Source organism: Carcharhinus amblyrhynchos, chromosome 12 (genome assembly GCF_965287045.1).
Source record: "Carcharhinus amblyrhynchos chromosome 12, sCarAmb.v2.hapA, whole genome shotgun sequence".
Classification (NCBI taxonomy): Eukaryota; Metazoa; Chordata; class Chondrichthyes; order Carcharhiniformes; family Carcharhinidae; genus Carcharhinus; species Carcharhinus amblyrhynchos.
The window spans coordinates 77,930,079-77,945,833 of record NC_137335.1 but is presented as its reverse complement, the minus strand read 5'-3'; the positions used below and the strand labels follow the sequence as shown (position 1 = coordinate 77,945,833).

The 15,755-nt window shown below is 46.1% G+C and overlaps 1 protein-coding gene across 6 annotated transcripts in view; it reads right to left on the bottom strand.

Annotated features, from left to right (window-relative positions):
* Positions 1-1,375: 1,375 nt before the first annotated feature.
* The window catches only part of smyd3 (SET and MYND domain containing 3), a 664,143-nt gene continuing 649,763 nt past the window's right edge, over positions 1,376-15,755 (bottom strand). For all 6 annotated transcript variants that reach the window (XM_080200782.1, XM_080200784.1, XM_080200783.1 and 3 more), the window contains 2 exons: positions 6,384-6,492; positions 1,376-1,806 (listed from right to left, as the gene is read on the bottom strand). In XM_080200782.1, the coding sequence (XP_080056908.1) occupies positions 1,702-1,806; positions 6,384-6,492 (214 nt within the window). In that variant the 3' untranslated portion in view covers positions 1,376-1,701. The remainder of the gene's footprint in view (positions 1,807-6,383; positions 6,493-15,755) is intronic.

Here is a 15,755-nt window from a genome sequence, read left to right as displayed (position 1 = left end):
TCCCTACCTCTGGGCCAGAAGCTTTGGGTTTAAGTCTCATTCTGTGACTTGAGCGTGGAAACATAACATAACCAAACAGGTTGATTTCCTGCCTGTAAATCCTTTCATTTCACCTGATGGCCACTGAGGAGAGTTCCCTGGTCAGTCATATTGCGGAAGAACCACTGCAGTAGTTCAGCAAGCATGATCATGGACCAACCCAATGCCCTCTTAGGGTAAGAGGAGGAGCTGTATCCACATAGCGGGAGGATCTGATGATACAACTGTATAAAATAAACACATGGGGTCTTTGGTTTTATAAATAGGTGCAGGTACAACAGCAAAGTCAAATCTACACGAAGCACTGGTTCAAAGATCATCAAATAAACTGGTTGGACTCTAACCTGGTGTTGTGAGACTTCTTACTCAAATGTTGTGCCCAGTTTTAGGCTCTCTGCTTTGGGAAGGATGCCAAGGCTATAAAGAAAGGGTATCATCGAGGTGACACTCTTTGAGACTTCAGAGGCTCTGGTTCTGAGGAGAGAAGTGAAATTGAGATTCTTTCATTCGAATATTGAGAGGCATTCAGGTGAAAATGTTGAAAGTTGTGAAGAGTTTTAATGAAGTCTCTCATTGGAGGGGTGATATTATTGCTTTCTATCATTCACAATTTTTGATAGGAATACACAGGTGATTTATTGGTAAGTTTTATATCGAACAGAATGATTAGGCAGGTCACAGGGACAAACAGCCTCTGGATCCCTGGCTCTACCTCAGCCTTCCACACTTGGCTGAATCTTTAACCCCCAGGTGGAAGATATCACCAGAGACTGACAGATTGATCCAATTCTCAATGTCACCGCATCTACCTGACAGCATCAAGGTACAGGAGGTTTACCCATCAGGATACTGGTGAATCTACAGAGGGGGGAGATGTTAAAGAATCAGCACTGTGGTTACAAATGAAGAGTATCCAGCCCTGTAACTCAAATTCATCCAAAACCACGGTGAATCCCGTTCGGTGTAGGCTATCCCAGCGACAGCTCACAAAGCAATTTAATAAATTGCATCAGTTAGATTCCCTGTCTTTAACCTGCTGTTGGGCTGCCAGTTACTGACAGTCTAACTTTAACCCAGCATTGTCAGCATATCAAACGCACGCACACACCTGCACATATGCATGCTGACACATACACACATACATACAACACATATACACATGAACAGATACATATACACACATGTACAAAACAATCATGCACACACAATACATGCATACATACACACACATACAGAAGTACATACACACATATATACATGAACAGACACACATGAACACACACACATGAACACACACATATTCACACACAACATACATACTCACATATACATACATATACACACAAAAATACCACACATACGCACATGAATAGATGCATACACACACATGTACACAGACACGCATATACACACAACACACATCCATACAGAAATACATACACACACATTCACACACATAGATACAATGTACACAGACATGCAGACACATACATACACACACATACTCACATATACACGCAAATACATACACACACATACAGATGCACACACAAACACATGCACACACACAAACATGCACACATGCAAGCAGGTGTATGGGCAGGCACACACGTAGTCACACCCATAGGCAGAATGTGACTAGTTGGTTCTGTTCACATCTGTTCAAGTCCTGCTGGAGAGCTCGGCCTTGCATTCTGCCAGGATCTGCTGCAGGTTGCCAGTCAGGGAATGTTCTCTTCCGTGGGTCACCTTCAGAATGTCAAATGCCTGGCAGTGAAAGAATGAGCAAGTCAGTGTGACACTCCATCGCTAGACACACAGCTCACTTGCAGTGCCCCTCTATCTCGCAGCCTGTGATACCTGCCTTTGTACAAGGTGACTGACAGATGAGTTGTACAAATTCCACCTTGTAATAGCAGTGTCTCGACAGCCATTTCCCTCTATCTGCCCGGAATCAGGCTGCCAGGGTTCAGCTCTACAGAAGCGTGTAATGTTATGCAAATTTATACCTTAACCGGCAAAACAGCAAGAATAACAGATAATAACCCGCCTGCTGCATTGCTAAACACCATATAATTTTTTTTCTGTGCGTATGATGAAAGAGAAGGGGATTGAACTATCCATTAGAACATGGCATTGCACAAATAACAGAACGGATGAAATAAATCCTAATTTGTTGTTATGCTAATGCCCTTCAGTTTAACAGAGTCCTATCCAAAGCAATTAACACCAGAATTCATTCTTCACACAGATGGATTAAGGGAAGGCAGATGAGAAAGGTGCAATGGTTCCATTACCTCAAAGTCTCAGGTCACAAAGTACCCATCCAGATTCTAGAATCAAGGTAATTGATTTGTGGTGTTTAAGATCAAACACCACATTATTCAACCCCTCATGCAAACCAACCTCCCATCCACTGACTCTGTCTACGCTTCCCGCTGCCTCGGGAAAAGCAGCCAGCATAATTAGGGACCCCATGCACCCCGGACATTCTCTCTTCCATCTTCTTCCATCAGGAAAAAGATACAAAAGTCTGAGGTCACGTACCAACCGATTCAGGAACAGCTTCTTCCCTGCTGCCGTCAGACTTTTGAATGCACCTACCTTGCATTAAGTTGATCTATCTCTACACCCTAGCTATGACTGTAACACTACATTCTGCACTCTCTTCTTTCCTTCTCTATGAACGGTTTGCTTTACCTGTATTGCACGCAAGAAATAATACTTGTCACTATATACTAATACACGTGACAATAATAAATCAAATCAAATCAATCAACATCAATTCGGGAATGTTGAACGTGTATTTTAGGGAGTTCATTCCACAATTCGGTCTAATTCTAATTGCGGTCACTAATTGAACAACCCCATTAAATCATCACTGTGTGGGATTCTTGGATTTTCACCAGTGTTTTTGGATCCAGCTTTGCAATTCTGACCATTTTTCTGTGAAAGCCGCAAATTGGTGACTTAGAATTGAATTGGTAACTGTGGAAATATACCTCTGCTCTCATGTCTCATGGTCTAATATTAAGCAGAGGATCACGTGGAATCCTTTCATTTTACTGTGATCTTATTCTACTCAGATCCTCGTTTCAATAATATTGAATTTTTTTCAAACTTGAGTGGGATTATAGTGGAAAAGGGATCATATTGGAAAAATAAATTACATTAGAAGAAGAGATTATATTGGAAAAAAGATTATATTGGAAAAGGGATTATATTGAGAAAAGTGTTTATACTGGGAAAAGGGACCATAGGATCACAGAATTCCCACAGGGCAGAAGGAGGCCATTTGGCCCATCATGTCTACACCTAGCACAACACTACCCAGTCCTTATCCTCATAACCCCATGCATTTACCCTGCCAATATCCCAACACTAATTCTCAACTTAGCATGGCCAATCAACTTAATCCACACATCTTTGGACTGTGGGAGGAATCCAGAGCCCCCGGTGAAAACCCACACAGACACAAGGAGAATGTGCAAACTCCACACAGACAGTGATCCAAGCCAGGAATTGAACCCGGGTCCCTGTCGCTGTGAGGCAGCAGGGCTATCCACTGTGCCACTGTACTGCTCCAATGCTACTGCCCCATGTTGGGAAAAGGGATTACGTTGGGAAAAGGGGTTTATATTGGGCAGAAGGGTTTATATTGGAAATAGGGGCTTATATTGGAAGATGAGGTTTATATTGGGAAGACAGGTTATATTGGGAAAAGGGGTTTGTATTGGGAAGAGGGGTTTAGAGGGGTTTATATTGAAAGAGGGATTTGTATTGGGTAGAGGGGTTTATATTGAAAGAGGGATTTATATTGGGTAGAGGGGTTTATATTGAAAGAGGGGTTTCTATTGGGAAGAGGGGTTTATATTGGGAAGAGGGGTTTATTTTGGGAAGAGGGGTTTATATTGGGAAGAGGCGTTTATATTGGGAAGGGGGTTTATATTGGGAAGAGGGATTTATATTGGGAAGAGGGATTTATATTGGAAGAGGGATTTATATTGAAAGAGGGGTTTATATTGGGAAGAGGGGTTTGTATTGGGAAGAGGGATTTATATTGGAAGAGGGATTTATATTGAAAGAGGGATTTATATTGGAAGAGGGGTTTATATTGGGAAGAGGGGTTTATTTTGGGAAGAGGGGTTTATATTGGGAAGAGGGGTTTGTATTGGGAAGAGGGATTTATATTGGAAGAGGGATTTATATTGAAAGAGGGATTTATATTGGAAGAGGGGTTTATTTTGGGAAGGGGGTTTATTTTGGGAAGAGGGGTTTATATTGGGAAGAGGGATTTATACTGGAATAGGGGTTTATATTGGAAAAGGGGTTTGTATTGGGAAGAGGGCTTTACTTTGGGAAGAGGGGTTTGTTTATATTGGAAGAGGGGTTTATATTGGGAAGAGGGGTTTGTATTGGGAAGAGGGGTTTATATTGGGAAGAGGGGTTTGTATTGGGAAGAGGGGTTTATATTGGGAAGAGGGGTTTATATTGGGAAGAGGGGTTTATATTGGAAGAGGGGTTTATATTGGGAAGAGGGGTTTATATTGGAAGAGGGGTTTATATTGGGAAGAGGGGTTTATATTGGAAGAGGGGTTTGTATTGGGAAGAGGGGTTTATATTGGGAAGAGGGGTTTATATTGGGAAGAGGGGTTTATATTGGAAGAAGGGTTTGTATTGGGAAGAGGGGTTTATATTGGGAAGAGGGGTTTCTATTGGGAAGAGGGGTTTATATTGGAAAAGGGGTTTATATTGGGAAGAGGGGTTTACTTTGGGAAGAGGGGTTTGTTTATATTGGAAGAGGGGTTTGTATTGGGAAGAGGGGTTTACTTTGGGAAGAGGGGTTTGTTTATATTGGAAGAGGGGTTTGTATTGGGAAGAGGGGTTTGTATTGGGAAGAGGGATTTATATTGGAAGAGGGGTTTATATTGGGAAGAAGGGTTTGTATTGGGAAGAGGGATTTATATTGGAAGAGGGGTTTATATTGGGAAGAGGGGTTTATATTGGAAGAGGGGTTTATATTGGGAAGAGGGGTTTATATTGGGAAGAGGGGTTTATATTGGGAAGAGGGGTTTATATTGGGAAAAGGGGTTTATATTGGAAGAGGGGTTTGTATTGGGAAGAGGGGTTTATATTGGAAGAGGGGTTTGTATTGGAAGAGGGGTTTGTATTGGGAAGAGGGGTTTATATTGGGAAAAGGGCTTTATATTGGAAGAGGGGTTTGTATTGGGAAGAGGGGTTTATATTGGGAAAAGGGGTTTATATTGGAAGAGGGGTTTGTATTGGGAAGAGGGGTTTATATTGGGAAGAGGGGTTTATATTGGGAAAAGGGATTTATATTGGGAAAAGGGGTTTATATTGGAAGAGGGGTTTGTATTGGGAAGGGGGTTTATATTGGAAGAGGGGTTTGTATTGGGAAGAGGGGTTTATATTGGGAAGAGGGGTTTGTATTGGGAAGAGGGGTTTGTATTGGGAAGAGGGGTTTATATTGGGAAGAGGGTTTTATATTGGAAGAGGGGTTTATATTGGAAAAGGGGTTTGTATTGGGAAGAGGGATTTGTATTGGGAAGAGGGATTTATATTGGAAGAGGGGTTTATATTGGAAAAGGGGTTTGTATTGGGAAGAGGGCTTTACTTTGGGAAGAGGGGTTTGTTTATATTGGAAGAGGGGTTTATATTGGGAAGAGGGGTTTATATTGGGAAGAGGGGTTTATATTGGGAAGAGGGGTTTATATTGGAAAAGGGGTTTATATTGGGAAAAGAGGTTTATATTGGAAGAGGGGTTTATATTGGGAAAAGGGGTTTATATTGGAAGAGGGGTTTATATTGGGAAGAGGGGTTTATATTGGAAAAGGGGCTTATATTGGGAAAAGGGGTTTATATTGGAAAAGGGATTTGTATTGGGAAAAGGGATTTATATTGGAAGAGGGGTTTATTTTGGAAGAGGGGTTTGTATTGGGAAGAGGGGTTTGTATTGGAAGAAGGTGTATAATGGACGAAAGATAATGAAGGAACTAGAGTGAAATTCCAAAGGGCTGTTAAAATCCGTAATGAACTCGTGGAAAGGATGTTGGGATCTGATTGTAGAGGAATTTCCAAAATGCAATGTAGAATGAACTCAAAAAGAATTACTTTGCAGAGTTACACAAAACAGTTGGGCAGTGGCACTACACTACAGGATTCTCTCAAAAAGCTGTCACCAGTGGGCCGAATGGCCTCCTTCTGTGCTGTGAGATTCCACCATGTGAAAAGGACAGAGTTTATGCTTTGGACCAGAGAATTCTCCTCAAGCGAAGCGGATGAGCAAGGTGGGAATGTGGCGGAGGATTCTCGGACTCACTGACCTGTTTGAGCGTATCCAGTGCTTCTTCCAGCCTCCCCTGATGATGTTGCAGCTTGCCCACTCTCATCAGCTGCACCCCTCTCACCGGATGAGCACCAGCATAGTACAACCTGGAAGCAGACACAAGGTACAGACCAGTTTCAGTGAGAGTGTGCTATGGTACCAGAGAACCTGTGGTAAACATCACACATAACATGATCTGCAGGCTGGCTCATTCATAAAAGACCCAAATCAGGAGGCAGGGAGAGGTGTGGTCATCCCCCCCACATGCCCGATTCTATCCCAGAGTATTGTCCCCTTCCATGGTGGCTCCCCAGGGATCGAACTGGGATGTTAGGCCTCTCTAGGAGACAGGCGAGCACCACGAGAGCTCCCAGTACTTACTGCCAGGATTGAAGGAACAGGTTATCTCAAATTGAGTCTGCCTTGCATATCTGCAGGGAAATTTGCACAAGTTCTGTTATGAGTACGGTGTTTATTGTACTCTGAATGTAACTCTGCTTCCAGTCAGTGCTTCATGACAGAGGCCACAGAGCCAAGGCAAGTCAGGTAGGACCTTTGGTACATTATTGCATTTTTGCCTGGGAAAGTCTCAGAATTTTTCTGGGGGGAAAACTTGGAACAAGAGTTATTCCTGTCACACGAAGGGGACTGTTAATAAGAAAGTGATTTGTCCCCTGCTGTCCTGGAAGCAGATTTTCCAAGGCGTTGCTTGAATACATTAAGAGAACAGCAACATAGTGCGAATGGATCATCCTGTGATCCATCCTGCTACACAGCTGCCTTGTGATGGTGGGGAGAGATGAGGTGCCCACGTTCCCCACTTCGATTTCTGTTTCTATAGGATTTGGGAGGGGGTGGGGGTGGGGGGGGAGGGAGGGGGAGGCGGGGTCAGGATATTGAATTTGATGATCAGCCATGATCATAATGAATGGTGGAGCAGGCTCGAAGGGCTGAATGGCCTACTCCTCAAATTAAAAAAATAAAGTAAAAGTTTATTTATTAGTCACAAGTAAGGCTTACGTTAACACTGCAATGAAGTTACTGTGGAAATCCCCTAGTAGCCACATTCCGGTGCCTGTTCGGGTACACTGAGGGAGAATTTAGCATGACCAATGCTTCTAATCGGCACATCTTTCGGACTGTGGGAGAAAACCCACGCAGACACGGGGTGAACATGCAAACACCACACAGACAGTGACCCAAGCCAGGAATCGAACCCAGGTTCTTGGCGCTGTGAGGCAGCAGTGCTAACCACTGTGCCACCATGACCATTCCTCAGAGGCTGGTGTTTCTTCACCAGATTCCCTTTATTTACAAACTCCATTCCACTCCTAGAGTGTTTCAGGTACAAAGTCAGAATCCAGAGTGTCAGTGGAGCTGATACTCCCAGATTTATATACAGGTGAAGCTCCATGATTGGGCAATTATGACATTAGTCAGGGAGCTCATACTCGAAGAGGCCTCGCTGGAGTTATTACAATTCCTGCTCTTATTTTCTACGTTTGTATGTTTTCCAGAGTCTAGGTTGGAGCTGTATTTCCTGTAATTTTGATCTTCCCTTCTTTAACTGCTATCTTCTATCCTCTGCCATGGGATCGTGGGCATTCATAGCTCAAAGCATTGGTTCTGAGCCAATAGGTTCAAATCTGACTCCAGGCAATTGTCCAGGGCGCATGCCTAAAACAAGTCTTCTCCTGGGGTGGACACAGACTAGGATAGCTTTCCTCTGTGCCCTGTGCAATCTTTACCCTTCAACCACCATCACCAGGCACACAAATTCTGATCATTTATCGCGTTGCTGTTTGTGGAACTGTCCAGTGTACAAAGCGGCTGCCACATTTCTGACATGAGAACTGTGATACACTTCAAAAAAGGACTTCAGTGTCTGTATAGAGAGCTTGGGGATATCCCCGAGGCTGTGAAAGGTCCTACACAATTGTGAGTTCATTATTTTTTTACATACTGGAAAAGCAGCCTCGATAAATTCATCTAATGTGGAAGCAGTTTTGCGTGGACAGTGTTTGCCTCTGTTCCCACAGTGTGTTGTTCCCCCCAGTCTTTTCTGAGCTCAGTAATAACTTGTAGGTAACTGCCTCACAGTGTGCATGTGTAAGTGTGTGAAAGGTCTTTAATAGCAAGACAGCCCATGCCTAACCAGCAGAAGAAGCAACGGCGACACGAGGAGAACGTTTCTCACACCGCGACTGGTTAGGATCTGGAATGCACTGCCCGAGAGTCTGGTCCAATTAAATCACAGAATCCCTACTGTACAGGAGGAGGCCATTCAGCCCACTGAGTCTGCACCAAACACAATCCCACCCAGACCCCATCCCCATAACCCCATGCATTTCCCCTAGCTAGTCCCTCTGAACCAAGGGACAATTTAGCATGGCCAATCCACCTAACCCACACACCTTTAGGAAGCCGAAGCACCTGGAGGAAACCCACGCAGACATGTGGAGAATGTGCAAACGCCACACAGACAGTGACCCGAGCCAGGAATCGAACCTGGATCCCTGGCGGTGTGAGGCTGCAGTACTAACCACTGTGCCAGCGTGCCATCCTACTGAGGCGTTTGCAAAGGAACTAGACTGTTATTCAAAAAGGAAGAATGCGCAGTGCTCCAGGGAAGGAAGCAGGGGAGTGACCCGAGGTGAATTGCTCCTTCGGAGAGCAAGAACAGAAACACGGGCCAAATGGTCTCCTTCTGTGCTGTAACCATTCTGTCTGCAATTTCAGTCGAGACACAGAATGGGCTAAAAATTAATAACGAGGAAATATTAGACAAACTGGCTGTCTCGATAAGTCACCAGGACCACGTGAGGTGCCTTTGAGGATACTGAGGGAAGTGAGGATGGAAATTGCGGAAACCCTGACCAGGAGCTTCCAATTGTCCTGGGATGGTGCCAGAAGACCAGGGAAATTTCACACGCTTGTTCCAGAGGGGAATGGGCAAAACCAATGAAAAAGATGGGATGGATGGATGGGGGGCTGTGGGTGGGGTGGGTGGTAAATAGATCTCAAAGGCACCTTGGGAAATCAAAGGCTGATGGGAAATGGAACCTCTACGTGGGTTGGCAAACACATTCCCCAGCAATCTGTTGTCTAAACTTCATCGACACCTCCATCCCTCCCTCAGCTGGAAAGGAGTGGCCGCATGGCGATAAACTGTCTTCCAAACAGAACAAACAATCCCCTTTCCTCCTGTAAGTGACTACCTTGTGAAAACAAAATCTGTCTGGTTTGATTTGATTTGATTTATTATTGTCATGTGCATTAGTATCCAATGAAAAATATTGTTTCCTGTGCGCTATACAGACAAAGTATACCTTTCATAGAGAAGGAAACAAGAGGGTGCAGAACATAGTGTTACAATCATAGCTAGCATGTAGAGAAAGATCAACTTAATGCAAGGTAGGTGCATTCAAAAGTCTGATAGCAGCAGGGAAGAAGTTGTTCTTGAGTCGGCTGGTACATGACTTCAGACTTTTGTATCTTTTTCCCAACAGAGGAACAAAGAACAAAGAAAATTATAGCCCTTCGGCCCTCCAAGCCTGCACCGACCATGCTGCCCAACCTAACTAAAACTACCCTTCCAGGGACCACATCCCTCTATTCCTATCCTATTCATGTGTTTGTCAAGATGCCCCTTAAAAGTCACTACCGCTTCCACTATCTTCCCCGGCAGCGAGTTCCAGGCACTCACCACCCTCTGCGTAAAAAATCTGCCTTGTACATCTCCTTTAAATCTTGCCCCAAAGGTGGAAGAAGGCGGAAGAGAGAGTGTCCGGGGTGCATGGGGTCCTTATTTATGTTGGCTGCTTTTCCGAGGCAGCGGGAAGTGTAGACAGAGTCAGTGGATGGGAGGCTGGTTTCTGAAAATCATAAAATGCTTGTCAGAATTGGCAAGTTTGCCTATTTTCCCACGTGTCTTTTCAAGGACACTGGGGAGTTGGCCTCTCACTGCTGACAGCAAGTGGATGTTCTCTTTGACAGTTTGTGGCGACAAGTGAATGGAAACACTTGAGACATTTCATGAAGGCTGATTGCCAGCAGAAAAAGATCAAAGGCTCCCTCCTGCAGAACACGGCAGTGATTCCAGCATGGAAACTCCGACAGAACCAGGACGGCTTTCAGAACGTCCAGTGAAACATTACTGCATTCGGCTTTGCTGTACTGCTGCAGTGATACACAGTGATGCTCAGAGCTCTCGGAATATGGTCTTCAGATTCAGGAGCCTGATCCATGGAAGGAGAGACAGTCATTTTGGCAATTGTCCAGCTTCAACTGACCAGAGTGGTCAATGGGTTGGAGAATTGTGGCTACAGTCGGACTAGGTAAACTGGATAAATTCAGGCTGCAGTCAGACTGGGTAAACTGGATAGACCCGGACAACAGTCAACTGGGTGAGCTGGATAGACCCGGACTACAGTCAGACTGGGTAAACCGGATAGACCCGGACTACGGTCAGACTGGGTAAACCGGATAGACCTGGACTACAGTCAGACTGGGTAAACCTGATAGACCTGGACTACAGTCAGACTGGGTAAACCGGATAGACCTGGGCTACAGTCAGACTGGATAAACTGGATAGACCTGGACTACAGTCAGACTGGGTAAACGACAGACCTGGGCCACAGTCAGACTGGGGAAACTGGATAGACCTGGACTACAGTCAGACTGGGTAAACTGGATAGACCCAGACTACAGTCAGACTGGGCAAACCGGATAGACCTGGGCTACAGTCAGCCTGCATAAACTGGACAGACCAACACTAGAATCAGACTGGGTAAACTGGATAGATCCACGCTACAATCCAACTGGGTAAACTGGATAGACCCGGGCTACAGTCAGAGTGGATAACCTGGATAGACCCAGCTACAGTAGGAAGGTAGGAAGGACTATTACTTACGTGGCGAAAAACTGCAGCAGGCGACGGTGCAGAGGGACCTCGGGGTCCTTGTGCATGAGTCGCAAAAACCCAGCTTGCAGGTGCAGCAGGTGGTCAGGAAGGCGAATGGGATGCTGGCCTTCATAGCGAGGGGGATTGAATATAAAAGTAGGGAGGTCTTGCTGCAGCTGTATAGGGCATTGATGAGGCCGCAGCTGGAGTACTGTGTGCAGTTTTGGGTGCTGCACCTGCGCAAGGATATTTTGGCCCTGGAGGGAGTGCAGAGGAGGTTTACTAGGCTGATACCGGAGTTGAGGGGATTGAGCTATGAGGAGAGGCTGAATAAACTAGGCTTGTACTCGTTAGAGTTTAGAAGAATGAGGGGAGATCTCATTGAGACGTATAAGATGATGAATGGGATGGATAGGATAGAGGTGGAGAGACTCTTCCCACTCAAAAAAGACAGTAGGACTAGGGGGCACAGCCTCAAGATAAAGGGGAGGCGGTTTAGAACGGAGTTGAGGAGGAACTTCTTCACTCAAAGGGTGGTGAATCTCTGGAATTCTCTGCCCGTTGAAGTGGTGGAGGCTGCCTCGCTAAATATTTTTAAGAAGCGGGTTGATGGGTTCTTGATAAGAGAGGGGATTAAGGGTTATGGGGAGAGGGCGGGAAAGTGGAACTGAGCAGCGACAGATCAGCCATGATCTTATTGAATGGCGGGGCAGGCTCGAAGGGCTAGATGGCCTACTCCTGCTCCTATTTCTTATGTTCTTATGTTCAGTCAGACTGGATAAATGGGACAGGTCCATGCTACGGTCTGACTGGGTAAAATGGATAGACCCAGACTACAATCAGATTCAGTAAACTAGATAGACTTGGGCTATAGTCAGACTGGGCAAACTGGATAGATTCGGGTTACAGTCAGACTGGGTAAACTGGACAGATCCACACTACAGTCAGCCTGAATAAGCTGGACAGACCCAGGCTACAGTCAGACTGGATAAACTGGATAGATCCGGACTACAGTCAGACTGGATAAAACGGATGGGCCTCGGATACAGTCAGTTTGTTGACTGAAATGGGAAGATTACAGTGTTGTCAAGCATCAAGAGATACGTAACCGCATTCCTTTTCATTTCCTCGTCTATTGTGAGGTGCTGCACGCAAACAGATCGTGAAAAAGAAAGCCAACCCAACTGCAAAACTAAACCCTAGAGAGTAGAACTGGATTTATCCCCACTTAAAATAGGGCCTTTCAATAGCAACCTTTGTGCCACACAAGTCTCATCTAGATCAGAAATAGCAGAAGCCAGTTTGCACATAGCAAGCCCACACCAGCAGCAATGTAACATTGACTGTCTGATCTGTTTAGTGACACAGATAGAGGGGTATGTTCAGCCTGGACCCTGCCTCTTTACTGAGATGCTGCAGTTGGATCTTTTACATTCTCCTGAAAGGGCAAGTGGAGCCAATGTGTTCGACTTCTCATCCGAAAGGGGGCACCTCTGACAGTGCAGCACTCCCTCAGTGCTGTCCTGGGAGTGGCAGCTCAGAGTTTTGTGTTTGTATCACTGGAGTGACTCAAAGACCCAAAACCTTCCGACTTACAAGATGGATAGGGAGCAGCTGTTCCCCTTAGCTGAAGGGTCAGTTACGAGGGAACACAAGTTAAAAATGAGGGGTTTGGGGGGGATTTGAGGAAAAACCTTTTTACCCAGAGGGTGGCGATGGTCTGGAATGTGCTGCCTGGGAGGGTGGTGGAGGCAGGATGTCTCACATCCTTTACAAAGTACCTGGATGAATCCTTGGCACACCATAACATTCAAGGCTACGGGTCAAGTGCTGGCAAGTGGGATTAGATGGACAGGTCAGGCTATTTAAGTGCAGACTCAATGGGCCGAAGGGCCTCTTCTGCACTGTAGTGTTCTGTGATTCATGGATGTGAGACATATCCACTGATTTACATCCTGAATGCATGTTCTTGTCTTGTTAAACGGTGATGCTTACCTCCTGATGATTCCAGAGAACCAAACAATAACTCACCAAGGACAGAGTAGCCCACTGAACTTAACACCTCCGTAATTGGAGATATTGCTGTCTTGAGTTATTGGCACAGCTTCTAATTCCGTGTTAGCCAGCGATCTGGCATTTATCAAATTTTTTTTGGTGAGTTAATTCTTGTGTTGAACATGAAGACTGTCAGAGTATTTTCGCACTTGGTGTCCTTTAGCAGCAATCTGTAGCTTGCAGCCAGAGGCTACACTGGCTCACGCACTCACTCTGGTATGAAGTCCCAGAGGTTCCTTTCCATTCCTCACCTCCGGTGGATCTTGTGTCTTCTCATTCACTGGCTTCAAATCACCCGATCCGTCTGACACATGTTAGTGAAGAGAAGGTGGGGCACTTCCCGCACTTTGAGGACCCCTTCTCTCAAAAGGCCACTGCTGACAAGGCCAACAAACACTGGATCGCAGGATCCCCACCGCGCAGAGGAGACCATTTGGCCCATCACGTCTGCAGTGACTCTCTAGTAAAACCACCTTACCCAGCCCTCTGCCATGTCCTATCCCTACAACTGCACCCATTAACAATGGCCAAACCTGGACACTAAGGGACAATTTACCATGGCCAATCGACCTACCCCGCACATCTTTGGAGGATGGGAAGAAACCAGAGCACCCGGAGGAAACCCACACAGACACGGGGAGAATGTGCAAACTCCCCACTGACAGTGACCCGAGGTTGGAATCGAACCCGGGTCCCTGGTGCTGTGAGGCATCAGTGCTAACCACTGCGCCACTGTGTCACCCATCTGGATCAGCTATGCCAGTTCAGCTTTCTATAAACTGTAGCAATGAGCAGTTGACAGCAAAAGCTTACAAACACACAAATTGGGAGGAGTTGGCCATTCAGCCCCTCAAGCTTGCTCCACCAGATCTGATAGTGATCTCAATTCCATTTTCCTGTCTATCTCCTAGACCCTTTGATTCCCTGGTCAATCAATAATCTACCTCAGTTTATCAGCCTTATAAAATATTCAAAAACCTCCACAAGTCAACATACAGAGCGGTTGCCATCACCACACACTCCTGTACTGCACTGAACACTGGACTGTGTACCAGAGATATGTCAGGGGGCCAAATAAATTCCTCAGCAATGCCTCCACCACATCCTCCAGATTCAACGGGACAGCTGTCAGGAAACTGCCCGGTCCTTCTTGAAGGTAGCTCCACATTCACTCAGGGTCAGCAATGGTGGATTGGACTCTGTGGGCGGGATTGTCCGGCTGCTCATGCCAGCGGGATTCCCTAATCCCGCTAGCAGCGTACGCCCACCCACAGCTTTCCCGGCGGCACGGAGGTGGCTTCAATAGGAAACCCCATTGGCAGCAGCGGGACCTGAGAAACTTGCTGCCAGCGACCGATGCATTGCCTCCCGCCACCAAGAAACATACAGCTGGGAAGCTGGAGAATCCCATCCTGGGTCTAAATGGCTGAAGAGCGTCTCCTTCGCCAGATCCTGTTTTCTCATCTGTCAAATGGCCGGTGTTCCAGGGAGGGTAAAGAAAACGTTACAAAGACACCCTGAAGCTCTCCTTGAAGTGCAGCAGCGTTGACATCGTTGACTGGGAGGAGCTTCTACCCATCGTTCAAAATGGCGACCGACCTGTCCACCAAACTGCTTCACGCTTCAAGTCCAAAAGCCTTCCTGATGAGGCCTTGATGTGGAGATGCCAGCATTGTCTCACAACGCCAGGTTAAAGTCCAACAGGTTTATTCAGTAGCAAAAGCCACTAGCTTTCGGGCCTCTGACCCTTCGTCAGGTGAGTGGGAGGCAGAGCAGCAGGAGAGGAGGAAAGAAAAGGAAGTGCAAACTGCGCTCCAGATCCCACTACCATTGAAATATACAATCCCTACAGTGCAGAAAGAGGCCATTCAGCCCACTGAGTCCAGACTGACTCTCCAAGAGAAAAAAATCACACCCAGGCCCTCTCCTCCGCACTATCCCCATAACCTCACACATTTACCATGACTAATCCCCTTAGCCCATACGTCTTTGGACACTAAGGGGAAATTTATCATGGCCAATCCACCCAATATGCATATCTTTGAAGTCTCACAACACCAGGTTAAAGTCCAACAGGTTTATTTGGAATCACGAGCTTTTGGAGCACTGATCCTTCCTCAGGTGAGCGGCAATAAAGGGGCAGCGCTCCGAAAGCTCGTGATTCCAAATAAACTGGTTGAACTATAACCTGGGTGTTGTCAGACTTCTTAGTGTGCTCACTGTCAGCATCTCCACCTCATTGCACATCTTTGGGGTGTGGGAGGAAACCAAAGCACCCAGAGAAAACCCACACAGACACGGGGAGATCGTGCAGACTCCACGGTCACCCAAGGCCAGAATCGAACCCGGGTCCCTGGCGCTTGGAGGCAGCAGCACTAACCACTGTGCCATCCACAACCTTGTGGCACATTC